The sequence below is a fragment of the Sapajus apella genome, unplaced genomic scaffold (assembly GCF_009761245.1).
Source record: "Sapajus apella isolate SASKATOON/1434 unplaced genomic scaffold, GSC_monkey_1.0 scaffold57, whole genome shotgun sequence".
NCBI classification, from domain to species: Eukaryota; Metazoa; Chordata; class Mammalia; order Primates; family Cebidae; genus Sapajus; species Sapajus apella.
This window is the reverse complement of record NW_022436997.1, coordinates 13,795,632-13,811,031: the sequence shown is the minus strand read 5'-3', so window position 1 is coordinate 13,811,031 and position 15,400 is coordinate 13,795,632. Positions and strand designations below refer to the sequence as shown.

The window sequence follows — 15,400 nt, the reverse complement described above, 5'->3', positions numbered from 1 at the left end:
GGCAGACAGGGGTGGGGGATGGGAGTGAGGGGAGCAGGGTGGTGGAGGGGGTGGGGTGTGGTCGGGGTGGGGAAGGGTGTGGAGGGGAGGGGAGGGCGGAGAACGAGAATCAAGGCTCAGCTCGGCTCCCTCCGGGCGCGCTCCGGACCCCGACCCTCGGAGGAAGGTCCAAAGACTCTGGATCCGTGAGCGCCACCAGAAGGGCCCAGTCCGGGGTCCTGGCGCGGATTCTGCTCCCTGCGACTCCTCTCGCCACCTCCCACACACTTCGTCCCTCACTTTCCTAAAACCACCTCAGCTCGGCTCTTGGCAGCAACAGCAGTGGCAGCAGCGACGGCAAAGTGGCGGCTGAGGCCGAGGCACCTCGTGGGCTCGAGTCCATGCCGGGCCGGATGAAGGGAAAGGCCGGGGAGTGGGGAGCCGGGGGTGCCCTGAAAGCTCAGAGGCGACCGACGGCGAAGCTTCCAGGTCAACTTGTGCCAGAAGCTTTGCTTTTCGCGGTTGGCCCAGTTTGGGGGAGGGGGTAGGAACGGGGGCCAGACAAGATGGGAGAATCTTAGCTCTCCAAAAGCTGGGACCCCCTTCGATTATCCATGCTGCCCCGAGAAACTCCTAGGCTAATAGTCTGAGGGAGGAGATAAAGCCCTTTCTTCTCCCGGGAAAGTGCAGCGGTGCGCGGTGAGGACCCGCTCAGTGGACTCGGCAGAGGCGGGAGCTGTCCTTATCAATTCGAGCTCATTTCCCTCAGCCGGGCCCTGCCCGCTTCCCTGCTTCGCAAACTGTTGGCTTCCCGTCACCACTCAGTTTGGCTAATTTTCCAGAGACGCCTTTAAACCTGGCAGGAGAATCCTTCCACCACCACCACCCCCACCCGGCGGCCCCCTCTCCCGGGTCTCCCTCATTTCAAAGCGCGGAAGTTCAGGCATCTATCTCCCCTTCCAGCGCGGGGCGGCACCGAGGACCCAGGGGAGGAAGTGGGGCTGCTGGGGCGCGTTTGGAGCGGGATCCGGGAGCGAGGGTGGTTTCTCCCTCCCGGGCACCAGTCGCAGTCTCTTTAACTCCAGTAACTATGAGAAGTTCAAGTTAGAAGGCAGGTATTGGGGGAAGGTTGGGGGCTGTGGAACGAGGCGGTTGGGGGGGGCGCGCAGTGGGGTGCAGGGTCTCTGCGCCCCATCTAGCGTCGTCGCCGGCAGCCGCAACTCCCTTCCGACCCCCTCGATAGAGCCCCCAGCGGCCCCCCACTCGGGCACCCCCACTCCCCCGGCACTGGAACTACTTCTGTAAAAAGTCTGAGCCGCCCGCATCTAGGCGGAGGAGGGCAGGGCGGGGGAGGCGAGGCGAAATCGATACGGCCGGTCCTTAACCTGTAATTGCACCTTCCAGGGCTGAGCAGAAAGGGACCCTCTGCTCGCATCCCGCACGCGCGCCCTCCCGCCCGCCGGGGAGAGCTGCCGCCGCCGCCGCCGCCGCCCGGCTCAGAGGGATCCCGCCGGACCTGCCCCTTCCACTGCGGCTCACTCTGCCCTGCCTGGCGCCAGTCCTGGATCGCCGGCTTCCTATTTATACCGGACTGGGCTCCTTTCGACTCACTTTACCATCCTGTTCCAGGTGGACCCTACCCTCCCTCGCGCTCCCTCCCCCGGCAGCACCCCCACGCCCTCCCCCAAAGCTCTGGCTTGCCTGAAACATCTTACAGAGTCTCTCTCCCTTTAAGAGGACCCGGTCATACCTCTCTCTAGCTCTCTCCGCTTCGTTGTCCCCCCGCCCCCCCATCTTTTCCTATTCCCCTTCCTTCTTGTTCTCCTCCCTTGCCTTTCCTCCTCATCTGCTTATTTCTTGCAATAGGAGTTTTATTCTTTATGAGCGTTTGCCACACAACTACCCCCCCAACCCTTCTGAAAGACTCCCTCCCCGGCCCTTCCCCCTCCAACAACCCAAAAGACAGAACAAAATACACACAAGGCAGACACAAGGCCAGAAACTTACCTGCTCTCAACCAGCTGCAAAGTCAAGGCTCACTTAAGCTCCCCCCAAAAATCAATTGTCCTTCCTTTTTAAAGGTTTGCTCTCTCCTTGGGAGGGGGAAAAACACCTTCTGGTTCCAAACTCCAGGCAGTCACTCTTTACAATTTATTTTGTCGTACATCATTTGATCACCATGAATTAGCAACAGCAAGAAAATGTAGGAGAGGGAGAAAAGAGAGAAAGAGAGAGGGAGAGAGAGAGAGAGGGAGAGAGAGAGAGGGAGCAGAGCTTTCTGCAAGAGAAGAAGAAGAAAAAATGTACGTGTGACAAATTATGCTACCAAGAAACAACACATCATTATCCTTGGGCCTGGGGCTCAGTGAGTCGTAACGAGAGTAATAGGAAATCCACGGTTGGGGAGAGAAACGGTCGTGCTTGGCCAGTAGAGAGAGACCATACAGGGGGATGGATGCTGGAGAGACTCGCAAAATTATGGCTCAAGGCTATTGTAAAAATTGTCGAGCGTAAATGACTGCGATTTCAAACATCTTTGGAAGAAAGAAGGGAAAAAAGCGAGCCCCCCTTCCCTCCCTCTCCCTCTCTCTCCCTCTCTCTTCTCTCTCTCTATAAAGAACCGTCAAGTTTTAGTGCGCATTGCTAATTAGTCAATTTCTCTCTGCCTTCACAGGCTGGCGACTTCGCTGCTGAGCTGAAACTGCTAATTTCTGTGACCAGCTTTTTTCTTAGCTGTGATCTGGATGAATGAGTAGCTGTCTCACAGAGATGACAAAAATAAACTCTAATCCCCCCCAAAATTTCCACTACATCTTTCTCATGCATAGATTTATGATCTTCAAGCGCTCTGTGCAATATGCAAACTTTTTTTTGTGTCTGTATATATGCTGTTGTTTCCAGATTTCACTACATTGTTATGCTGCTTTCCCTTCCCCCCCCACCCCCCCCCCCCCCCCCACAACACTATGAAATGCAGAAACAGTCTGATCTCAAAGTATGCTAAGATACCACTTTATTCTGTTTGGGTATTTGGGGTTTGAATCTGACTTGGAAGACACTAGCCCTTGCCTTAAAGGTAAGTGGCTGAGGAAACACACCAGGGTGGGGGAAGTAGAGCTGGTAGCATAGAGGACAGCCCTTTGCTTTACATTTGCTTCCCATAAAGCACTATTCAAGCTTTATGATCTTATTTGAAAACACATTTTCTCTATCATTTTGTCTGGTTAAACAACTGCCTCTGAACTTCTCTGTCAGCTTTTCAACAGATAAGGTTGCAGAAGTCACATTTTTTTATTGAAAGATTATCATATTGTTGGATTTGTATTTCAGTTAGGAGTGTTTGATTTGCAGGAGCTAGAATCAAGTGCTAGGAAACCCGGCTGCTATTCACAAATGTAACCTTTCAACTTTGGAGCTCATCTGATATATAAGGGCAACCACACCGTGCTCACATTTTTGCCCCTGCTTAGCATGTAAAAGGAACCCCAGTGTGTTTCTGGAATTTTAGCTGTACCAGAGATTCATGTGCATTTTGGTAGAGGACATGTTCTCCAGACTTATCTCATGATGTATTGCACCCTTACATTTATAGCCCTGCATTTCAGTTGTCAATGGGGGTTGGAGGTGTCCAAGAAAGAAAGAAAAAAAGAAGCAGAAAAATGAAGGTATGCCCTTGAGTAAAATGAACATGAAGGAAGCTGGATATAAGCTACATTGAGCTTTGTTTGCTATTAAATATATGAATATGATTTATCCTAATTTATATGTGTTCTGATTAGTAAATTTATTAAAAATCTGTATTAGGGTACCACTGCAAGATGTCTATTCACACCCCCATCACCCTCTTTGATTTGTGAGAGATGGAAAGACACCTGCTTAGGAAAGGGGGGAAACTAAAAATTCTGAGCTTCAGAAATAGGGATTCGCCATTTACAATGATAACATTAACATGCACATGGGATATTCACTCTCAAATAAATTAAGAAGGATCAAACTGAAGCATTTAACCCTCACAAAAGCCCACCTTTTTTTTTTTTTTTTTTTTGTCAAGGTCCTAGATTATCTGAGAGTAAGACTTCTGTATTCAGATCCTGCTGAGATGCTGCATTCTCACATTTATGTTTATAATAGAAATGCCCCACTACATGATTAAATCATAGAAAAGAATTTTACTATTGTTGTTGTTTAGGGCGGGGGAAAAAAAGAACAGATTATCCAATTCTTCTGGCTCTATTATTTGTTTTTATTTTTATTTTGGAATTTACCTTCTTTGGATGTTGAAGAGGAAGAATCATGTGACTCTAAGAACCTTTTTGGAGCTCTGTGTCACTAGCAATCAAAGCTACCAAGTATGTAGAGTGTTACAAAACTCTCATACATGTAAAGTGCAATTTTTATATTATGCTTTTGATGTTGATCTTTTATGAACTCATGAAGTGTTTGGAACTAAGCCCAAAGGCAAAATAGTATTGATCACTTAAATTATGGCCACTTTCTTTTTTTATGATGAAAGAATTAAAGTATGTTTGTAGGCCTCAAAATAGCTTAGTCTCAAATTTCTATTTTATTTTTTATGGACAGGATATATTGGTCACTAATTATGATTACCAGGCTTTTTTGCTTCCAAACCAGCTAAAAGCCACATTTCAAAAATTTGAACTACCTATAATTTTAATGCTTATTTAACAACTAGGGTGGAAGGGGAAGAGAGGGGTTGGGAGCTGGTGATTCTAAAACAGCTGATGAAATGAAGTGGATAAAAACATTTTTTTCTGCATTCTAAGGTCATGTTATCTGATAATGTTTTAAATTTCAGAAAAAAATATAATTCTGGTTATTTTGTAAGCAATTAAAAAAGAATATTGATAACAAAAAGTCCCTTCATAATCTGTGCATAAACTAGCCTATATGTCATGTAAATCTCACACCTCCAGTATCTTATACTGGCTTTAACTGAAATTATTGCAGAACTCACAAATGAGATGGCACTATTTACAATAAATCTCGTTATGAAAGATTCAATTTGCAGCAATCAGATGCTAGCTACTAAGCGATTGTAAGTATTTGAATTTTATCCTACTTCACTGTTCAACATACAGAAATTGCATCTGTGTGTTTGATCTATCCTGCTGAGCACTATCAGCAGCTTGCATCTCTGCCACTATTGTTTTTAAAATGGCAGGAAGGACGTGACTAGTCAGGAGCACTGAGCAGGGTGGATTTCACTTGGCATAAGAGGAGCCAGAATCGTCTTTTTAAAAAAAATTAAATATGATCGTGTAGTCGTCTAATGCAAGCCATCTTCAGACTTCGATAGAATTATCAAAATTATTCATTAGTGAATTTGCATTTAAACCATGTACAATGGAAAGATTCTGAAACTATGGCCACTGAGCAGTCTACTAGAGCTGCCATTAGCTTCTAGCCGTCTGGTCAGCCTTCAAGGTGGCAGAGATCCAGGCCTATCAGTGGCTCCAGTTGCTCAGGATCATCTCACTGGACTGGAGGAACTGAAGATTATCTTTAGAGCAGTTCTAGAAGTGTTTTGCTGCTTAACATATAGGGGCAGCCACGCTAAAACGTTATTTTCCTCATTCTTGACTTTTCTGCTTAGGATTTATGAGTTATCACTAGATTGCATAAACATCAGAGCCTGGTATGCCCTGTGTCTTTTGGGTAGTAAACACTACTTCAATGTGATATGACCTTTAAGATTACCATCATTTGGAATGGATGGATAAAGGACGAAATTATTCCATTTTACACATGGAATAAAATTGAATAAAGAAGGATCACGTAGCTCCTTCAAAGTTAGGGAGTGGCAAAACCCAGGCACAACTCACAGATTTCTAGTTCTTTATTTTTAAATCTTAAGTAGATGTGGCCAAAGAGATCACAAAACCATCAGCACTGAGAGGCTTATTAAACAACACGAAATCCGAAATAACAATAAGAAATGGTGCTATTGGCTAACATTTAGGCAAAAGCCAATGGTTTGTTATTATTTTGCTGTCAAGCCCAACTCTGTGGCCCACATTCCAGGTTCCCAGTATTTAGCTCTAGCTTGCCTGGGCAGCTTGTTCCAGACACGTTCCACTGTTAAACCACAGCACCTATTATTAGGCTGTGTCTTTCTGAAAGGCCTTCATTCTCCACCCATAGATATCCCACTTATCTCTCAAGAGTAAACTCAGATTTCTTTCCACTATAAAACTTTTCCTGGCAACCTCCAACAGAATGATAATGGATATTACTTATTGAGTTTATTACTTCGTGGTGGACACTGTTCTAAATCCTTTAGATGTTTTATTTTCTTAATCCTCTTGCTAATCCTATGAAAGAGTATGGCAGATTGGAAAAGCTTCCACGCTTCCTGGTATACATACCACATTATAATGTGACTTTGCTGCTCCTCTCATCAAGAGTGGAATCGACTTACCCAATGATTGAATGTGAGCTGACCTTGTAACTTGCTTTGACTGATGGAATGTGTCAGAAGTGACCTTGTGCCAATTCTGAGTCTAAGCTTCAAGAGGCCTTGCATGTTTCAACTCTCCCTCTTAGAGCCCTGTCATATGCCATGTGATGAAGCCCAGGCTAGTCAGGTAGAAGATGACACACCGTGTGGACAGGTCATTCCCCAGATTGCCTGATAGCTGAACTCAGATGCATGAATGAGCCCAGCTGAGACAGGAGAACCAAAGTACTCCAAATGACAGATCCACAGAACCCTGAGCTAAATCAATGGCTGCTGTTTCAAGTCATTAGCTTTTGGGGTGATTTCTTCCATAGCCAAATTAGCTGATGACAAAAGGTACTATTATTATCATTTTACTAATGAGCAAAATGAAATGGAGAGAAATCAGTTAAATTTTTCAGAATCACACACTTTTCAAAGGTAGTGTTTAGGTTCAAACCAACACAGCCTGACTCCAGAGATTTACCATTATACTGTACTGGCCACAAAAGAAATGCCTGCCTCTAGAAAACATTTATTTCTAAAATGCAATAATAAATAAATAAATAAATAAAAGGAAACATTTATTTATTTATTCATGCATTCATTCATTCATCAAGTACATATTAAGTATTTATTGAATACCAAATACTATGCTAAACATCAAGGAAACAATGATGAATAAAACTGCGTTCTTGTCCTCAAGAGGCTTACATTCTAGTAGAAGAGACAGCAGATAAATTATCTTCAGCAAGTGAATAATTATCCTTGTTAATTGCCCTGATAAGGGTATGTATAAGCAATTACTGGAGCAGGAAGAAGCAGGTCTCTAACTTCCTCATAGTACTTATTATCTGTAACACTCTTTCAACATTTATTATTTACTGCTTTGTTAATTGCTTATTTAGGGAAATCTGTTATCATGTTAACTAGATTGTAAGCATCCATGGGAGAAAAAGTTCTCTGACTGGTAAAAATCTCCCGTAGTCCATAGATTTGTGTCTTGTCCATAGGAGTTATTCAATAAATATGTTAATGGACTATTAAAGGTGAATTTTCAAATGTTATCAGAGAAAGAGAAGAAAAAACAAGGGAAGAATTTCACAGTCAGACTGTATCAGGTATTTGACAAAACTTGTATTAGGCAGTCTCTGGATTATACTGATCTACTGTCTTAAAATTAATAAAATCTTTATACTTTTGTGAAATTATTGCTCATAGCACATAGCTAAGAGCTTGATGGGACTTTAGTAAGTACTTTCTCCAAATTTTTTACCTATAGCCACCATCACCCAGCAAAGCTCTCTAAAACTTTGAAGAGAGTAGTTGCTTTAATAGTAACTCCACAAAGTGCTACTCAACAAAGGTAGCAGAGAGCTGCAATTCTGTGCATGAATTCTTGAAGCAGATCCCCTGGAATGGAATCCTTGTTCTGCCACTTTCCATTGGTGTGACCTTGGGCAAGTAACCTTCCTGTGCCTGGTTTCTTCCTTTGAAAATGGGATAATTATAGCACCTATCTCAATGGATCTTATGGTGTTTAAATTTTGTAAATATTTGCAAAGTCCTTAAAACAGTACCAGAAACATAATGAGTGCTTTATTTAACATTTGTTAAATAGAAGGTAGACAGATGTAGCTAGAGAATTCGCTTATTAGTTTTCCTTTTTTCCCCCCTTTTCTACAGATTATGCCTAGTGCTCAACAAATATTGGATGATGAAAATAATACATTTACTTTTCTTAGGGTTGTAAGGATTCATGATGCTATTCACGAGGCAACTGGTCACTTTAATGAGAGTACCACTATTTTTGGCTTTGCTCTCTAGATATTGTATGTCTATATATTTTGTTTACCTGTAGTTGTAAAAGCCATCACACTTTTCCCTCTGGGGGACATTGGTGTTTCATGCATATCTTGGGTAATTAAGATTTTTTAAAATTAAGGATATTTAGCTTTTCTGGCAGTTATGATCTCCGTATGAGAATATGCCTCTTGTAAAGGAAATTCTTTACCCTTTTTCAGAAAAGGAGGAGAAGAAACACAAGAAGTGCCTGATGCAGAGCTCCAGTTCCTACTTTGTGGGTGTGAATGTTCAAGATGCCGTAAAATGGCCATGGTCTTTAGCCATGCACCAATGGTGGTTTTGTGTGTTGGCTGCCCTACTGTCTTCTGCCCAGCCTACAGGGAAAAAAAAGCAGATGTTCCTGTAGGAGGAAGCAGCACTAATATCATTCTGAATCAAGATAAATGGAAAACCATCCCAATAAACACAATTGGATGTTAAAAACTAAGAATATTTATTAGTAATGACGGTTTAATAACAGGTAGCCGAATAGATTCAGGACTCTGAAAAGTCGCTTTTTGGCACTAGGCCTTCATGACAATGTCTGAGAGAGGATGTTGCACATTGGCTCCTGTCTCTGACATTACCTGGCACTAGGCCTTCATGACAATGTCTGAGAGAGGATGTTGCACATTGGCTCCTGTCTCTGACATTACCTGGCACTAGGCCTTCATGACAATGTCTGAGAGAGGATGTTGCACATTGGCTCCTGTCTCTGACATTACCTGTAACTCTAGACAAATCACTTTTCTTTATTCAGGTCTCAGTTTCCCATATGTGAAGAGAGAGAGAGCATTTCCTTCATTTAACTACTGTATAGGCTTGCATTCAGGAGAAGTGAACTGAATGTTCCCCCAAATAATAATTGGGAACTCTCCTAGTGATTTGCAGGATAAATTGAAGGTTAAACAGTAGAATAAGGAAGAACATATTCTCCCCCTGAAAACTTCCCAGAGGCTGGAGGTTATAGGACTGTACCCAGTCATCTTTGTTGAAGTCATCAGATACAAACAAGAAGTAAAACATGTCAATGTATTTTGAGTGCATTGGCAGAAAGTATACTACTTATATTCACAAATTATTTTATATGGATGAAAGTTTTCAAAGGATTGGAGTTTGTGAGAAAGCATTTGTTTGATATTCTGAATGCTCATTTTAGAAGGAAATGAAAGTCTCTATGAGGAAGACAATCCATCTTTATCATAAAGAGTTATTATCCAAATTTGTAAACTATTAAAATCACCTTCTCCACTCTCAAATTTTTATTTCATTTGTGGCAATAATTTTGTTCTTTCTCTTACCAATTTTTAAAAAGGAATATGTGTATTGCTACATTGGAATATTCAACAGCCCATTGTAAGTTTTGTAGTTAATGGAAAGACATGATCTAAATTTCTCAGTCAAATATCTATATGCTTATTAATCACATATTATTTTATCTTTACAAGGTTATATCACCTTGATTGCAGTGCTAGTTTCTCTATAGACAACCTGTTTATATCTTGAGGTATTTATTGATTATCGCTCTCAGCTTCTTTGATATTAGTGCAAATCTCTCCAACTTTCCATTTAAAAAAATTATCTGTTGTTCTGTTTATCCTGTTTATCACCATATCCTTCTTTATGTTCTGTATATGTTTATCACCATATCCTCCTTATTCTTCCACTACACCCCAGTATACCCAATCCTATTTCTGTGTCTATTATTTATTTTATAATACCATATTTCAGAGTATTCCAGTAAGGTTGTTGAAATTGTTCTGAGTTAATATAGTAATTGTTGAAGTATTGTCTGGAAGTTTGAATAAATTTGGGGAGTCGATTGTCTAAGGTGACAAATAATTCAAGAATTCTGATGAGTATTTCTTTTTAGTTGTTTAAAGACAACCCAGTAGCTAAAGGATATATTTTCTCAAAATCAAATAGTAAGATGTAGCCACAGTTAATACAACATGATAAATCTGCACCAGAATCTTTTTATTTTGTCTTTACATCTTAATTGAGCTTAGAGCAAAACATGGGTCAAGATAAGGACTGATTTAAGTCCTCTGTAGGGTTTTAAATTCCAACTGCCAGAATATTTGGTTTTGTTTTATTCCTTTTTATGCGTATTAATTTTCTTGACTTTGTAACAGTAGTGTCAAAAGAAGTTCAATACTTGCAGAGAGAATTTCAAGAACACTCTTATTGTGTAAGATGCAGATTTTTGCAGCTCTCATCTTTGAGACATGCTTTTAATGAAACTGTCTCCATAAACCTGAAATACGTATATTATTGGCACAAAATTCTACAGAGTCTCTGAAATGGGTAAAAATTGTCAGTTGAATCTTATATGTCCATTTAACGATATGTACTGCACATGTTTGGAGGAAAACTGAAATATAGTGATTTTATTAGGTAATAGAGACAGTACTTAATTTTGAAGGTGAAACTGTGTGTGTTTGTGTGTTCATTTGTTGTTGTTTCCCAAAATTAGTATTTGTCAGCATGGGTATCTGTCAGTATGTAATGTCATTTTTCAGAACTATTATTAGTATAAACATTTATTTAGTTGTTCTCTAAAATTCAGAGTACTTTTAAAATAAACATTTAAATGTTAGAACAGACTTAGATTTACAGGAAAATTGGGAGGATAATACAGCGTTCTCATATGACCAGTGTCCAGTTTTTCCTAACATATTAGTACGATGCATTTGTTATAATTGATGGATAATATTGATTAATCATTATTAGCTGAGTTATTATTTGCTGAATGCATAGATTATTCAGATTGCCTTAGTTTTTATGTAATGTTCTTTTTCTGATTTTAGGATCCCATCCAGGAGACCAGATTACATTTAGTTGTCATGTTTTCTTAGGTTCATTTTGGCTGTACATCTTCTCAGTCTTTTCTTGTTTTTGATCACCTTGATTTTGAGAAGTGTTGGTTTGTAGAATGATCCTCAACTAGAAGTTGTCTGATGTTTTCCTCATGATTAGACTGGGATTATGGTGGCTTTTTGGGAGGAGGACCATCATAGGAAAGTCTCATTTGATTATATAATTTAGGGTTACGTGTGATAAATATGATTCATCACTGCTGATGTTAAACTTGTTCACCAAGCTGATTTAGTGCTTGTCATGTTTCTCCATAATAAGATATAATTTTCTTTTTATCATTCTTTCCATATTGTACTTCTTGGAAAAAAGTCACTATACACTCTTAAGGAGTGGCGAACAACTTCTTCAGTTTCTTCTAGGTGGAGTATTTACAACAATTACTTGGAATTCTCCTGCAAGAAAAATTTGTCCATTCCCACCCCCACTTAATTAATTAATTAATTAATTAATATTAATACAAACTCATGGATATTTATTTTATACTTTGGGTTATAATCCAATACTGCTTTACTTTCCTCATTAAATTATTGCAGCTTTGAAAGGACATGTATTTCCTTCCTTCTTTCCTTCCTTCCTTCCTTCCTTCCTTCCTTCCTTTCTTTCTTTCACCTTTCTTTCTTCTTTCTTTCACCTTTCTCTTTCTTTCTTTCTTTCTTTCTTTCTTTCTTTCTTTCTTTCATCTTTTCTTTCCTTCTTTCTTCTTTCTTTCTCTTCCTTCCTTCCTTCCTTCCTTTCTCTCTCTGTTTCTTTCTTTCTTTTTCTTTCTTTCTTCTTTCTTTCTTTCTTTCTTCTTTCCTTCTTTCTTTCTTTCTTTCTCTCTTTCTTGTCTTTCTTTCTATCTTTCTTTCTTTCATCTTTCTGTCTTTCTTTCCCAGCAATATACTGCAGGCTCATCTTGTATATTTTATGCTCCAATCTTAGAATCAACCATTTCTCATTTCTCAAAGGAACACTGCTTCCTGTTATTGGAGAATAGTGTTGGAAATAAAGATCTGGGCATTGGGTCTGCTCATTGCTACTGGGGTGTGTTTACTTTTAGGTACTCTGAGCTTAAAGATCAAGGAAATATGTGTGTATACTAACTCTATGTGTCCACATATCTATACATGTTTATATATGCGAAACCATCTATATTTAAATTAAGCTAAACATGAGATGATACTCATGTCTCCAGCCCTAATGCATCATAGGCCAACTTTATTTTAACTTAACAGGTTTATATGGGAAAGTTATGAGAAGGAAGAACAGGCAACACAGTGTCCCTACTTTGGGGCTGATGAGTCAACAGACTACACTGAGCTCTCACAGAATATAAACAAGTACTGCAATGAAGAAATAAACTACATCCTGAGTAACAACTTTCAACTTTATTATTTACTAGGGTTACACTTCAAATACTTTTAGTGTAACATGCTGAAAATAAATACTTTGCAACTGAAGTCCATTATCTTCGATAAGATAAGAGAGGTGTCAGGATCTTCTAACCTTAGAAGAAGGCCTCAAACACAGACCTACTGGGAGAAAGCTGTAAGAAAGGTATCTCGGTCTATGCGGATTTTACTTTTATAGGCCATGGCTCTTGACAGCCATTGAAAGTTTCTATAAGAGGGACGATTGTAGCTACAGTTCTTCTAATAGATCACTGACCAGTGGGAGTAGGAGGAAAGAACATAGGACCTAGAATAGAAAGAAAATGGACTTGAGGCTCACCTTCATCATTTATTGGTAACACATGTGTCCCAGTGTCTTTAAACCTTAGTTTTTTAATTAAGTGGATAATATTAATTCCTACAAAATTTATTTTAAGCGACAGTATAATGTTTAAGAAAGCTGTGAAATGTGAAATAATAAGACAATGCAAAAGAATTATTATTTATATTATCTTTAGTGGGAGGAGATCATACCCATTAGGTGACTTGAGATGCTATAGCATAGTGGGCAAGAATGTGGACTTGAACTATGCAATTTACTAACTGTGTGAAATAAGGCCAGAAAGACCCTTAATTTCTCTGAGATTCACTTTTCTTGTAGGTCAAATGGGGTTCATTTATCCCACAAGTTCATTGTAAGGATTTGATGGGAGAATGCCCTGTACATGGAAAACACTCCATGTTGGTTTAGTGAACCCTAAATACTTGATTCACAAGACAACTGAGAAATAAATCTACACACATGTCAACTTTCCTTGGATTTCATTTTAATCATCCATGAGGTGGGAAGGGGATTGTGTGGTTGCTGATGTCCTTTCTCTCCAGCTCTAAAGTTCATATTCTGAATCTCTCTATTTTCTGAAAATACTGATTAGTGCATGGGATATAGGATCCCAGTTCATAACAGTGCCTAGGTAAATTCCCTTGAAATAAGTGGAGGGATTGGGCCTCCCAACTTAGCTATGAGGGGTCACAGAAAAACTATACCCCAGTTGAGTGATTAGAGGCAACTGTCCACTGGAAAGGCATTTCATTCTCATGGGCCCCCTCCAAGGCTCTAGGAGGGGCACTAGCCATGTGTAAAATTTGCAAAAATGAGATTTTTTTTAACCGTAATCAACTAAGAGTGCTATTTTCACTCTGACTTCCCCTCATGTCAGATGGCTTTGGAGGGGTTGTGAATACTTTGAGACATAGCAAAACGGAAGTTGATTTGGGAATCTGGTTTGGATTGACGTAGAAGGATGCATTTATGTGGTTCACAATTGCTTCCACGTACAGTTAAGTTGTTGCAAGCTGCCCTGATATAGGAATGACTACCAGGAATATCCTGATTTCCCACTATGCTGACTTACACAGCATCAAGACATAAAACTCTAGGGAAACTTTGGGAAGCTTTAAAAAAATTTCTCTAAGCTATTAATAAAAAAAAATTAAAAATTAAAAAAAATTTTTTTTGAGACACAGTCTTTCTCTGTCACCTAAGCTGCAGTTTAGTGACGTGATCACCACTAACTGCTGCCTCGACTTCCTAGGCCTTAGAGATCCCCCCACCTCGGCCTCCCAAGTAATTGTTACAACAGGTGCCTGACACCATACCTGGATTTTTTTGTGTGTGTGGGGGTAGAGATAGGGTCTCTCTATGTTTCTCATTCTGGTCCTGAACTCCTGAGCTCAAGCAATCCTCTTGCCTCAGCCTTAGAAAACAAATTTTGATCAATCATGTTAGAAGAAAGATTAACTGATCTACTTATTTTCCTCTAGATAATTGTATTACAAAATCTTTTTCATTTTGCTACTTTAATAGTATGAAGCCAAAATTTCAGGGAAAGGAATATTATAGAGATCCATCTCACAGTTAATTAGTTAATATTACATTATTTTCCTGGAATTAGCAATGTTTATGATACTGTTAGTTTTAAAAATGTGTAATGTTTTGCACCACAGAATGTGTATCTGCCCCTGTATCTACTCTATGTTTGCTTCTTTGAGAATCCTGCCAACACATAGACTCTGTAACAAGTAGCTGTGGAAATAGATGGATTTCTCTGATACAGAAAGATGTAGGGCTGTGTATAGATTTTTCTTTAGATTCTTTGCATTTCAGGAATCTTCTCTTGAGAGATAAGAATTTGAAGCTCCTGGAGTCATACTTTCAGTGTTTTCCTTCTAGGAATCTTAGGCTTTTAGGGTTTCTCCTTTTGCTTGTACAACCTCCTCCCTTACTGACCTAGAAGAATACTGTGGCTCCCAAGAGTCTAATTTACTATTGGAAGCCACTTAGGAAATTACCTTGTCACCACTGGGGATAGATTTGGACTTGTTTATTCTAGTTGTGCTGATTCATAGATGGATTTCACTATGTATTTACCATTGATTCATCCATTCATTCAATAAAACATTTAATGTTACATGTAAGATGGCTTTTGTGTTTATATGTTGATTCTTAGAACAAATGTTTTGAGATTTGTACAGCAGAAGAACTGGGAATGCTAGAAAAGCTGATCATTCAAACACTCTGTTACGTATATCAATATGGTTCTGAAATCTACAGAAACCTGGGAACTCTTCCAGTATCATAACATTAATCTGGCTTTTCTTGTAATTATACAAATTCTTGATGGCAACCTAGCTATCCCCAATCCAAATTGCTTTATTCCAATTGTCACATGTCATCAACACTCAGAATTTAAGGGTGGATCATCTTGATTGCTAAATGAATCTCCTAATAAAAAATAAAATTTACTAAAATAACAAAGTTTGCTGAATTATTCTGGAAAGTGATGTATCATTGGTCAAAACATCTGAA

General features: G+C 39.8%; 2 protein-coding genes across 6 annotated transcripts in view; one reads left to right on the top strand and one right to left on the bottom strand.

The window, feature by feature from the left end:
- The window catches only part of KLHL14 (kelch like family member 14), a 98,133-nt gene extending 95,566 nt beyond the window's left edge, over nt 1–2,567 (bottom strand). Inside the window, exon 1 of the mRNA XM_032245389.1 lies at nt 1,987–2,567. The gene's annotated coding sequence lies outside the window, so the exon portion shown is untranslated. The remainder of the gene's footprint in view (nt 1–1,986) is intronic.
- LOC116528207 lies at nt 80–8,632 on the top strand. Of its 5 annotated transcripts, none has more exons than XR_004258925.1 (4): nt 80–523; nt 1,384–1,608; nt 2,654–3,644; nt 8,461–8,632. XR_004258925.1 is itself a non-coding variant. In XM_032245392.1 (4 exons), the coding sequence occupies exons 1-3, from the start codon at nt 381–383 to the stop codon at nt 3,640–3,642; spliced, it is 384 nt and encodes a 127-aa protein (XP_032101283.1). In that variant the 5' UTR covers nt 80–380; the 3' UTR covers nt 3,643–3,644; nt 8,461–8,632. The 5 variants fall into 5 exon arrangements, 4 of the variants coding, with proteins under 4 accessions (XP_032101283.1, XP_032101281.1, XP_032101284.1 ...); XM_032245392.1 differs by having other exon boundaries at nt 80–468; nt 3,572–3,644; XM_032245390.1 differs by having other exon boundaries at nt 3,572–3,644.
- Nucleotides 8,633–15,400: the final 6,768 nt, after the last annotated feature.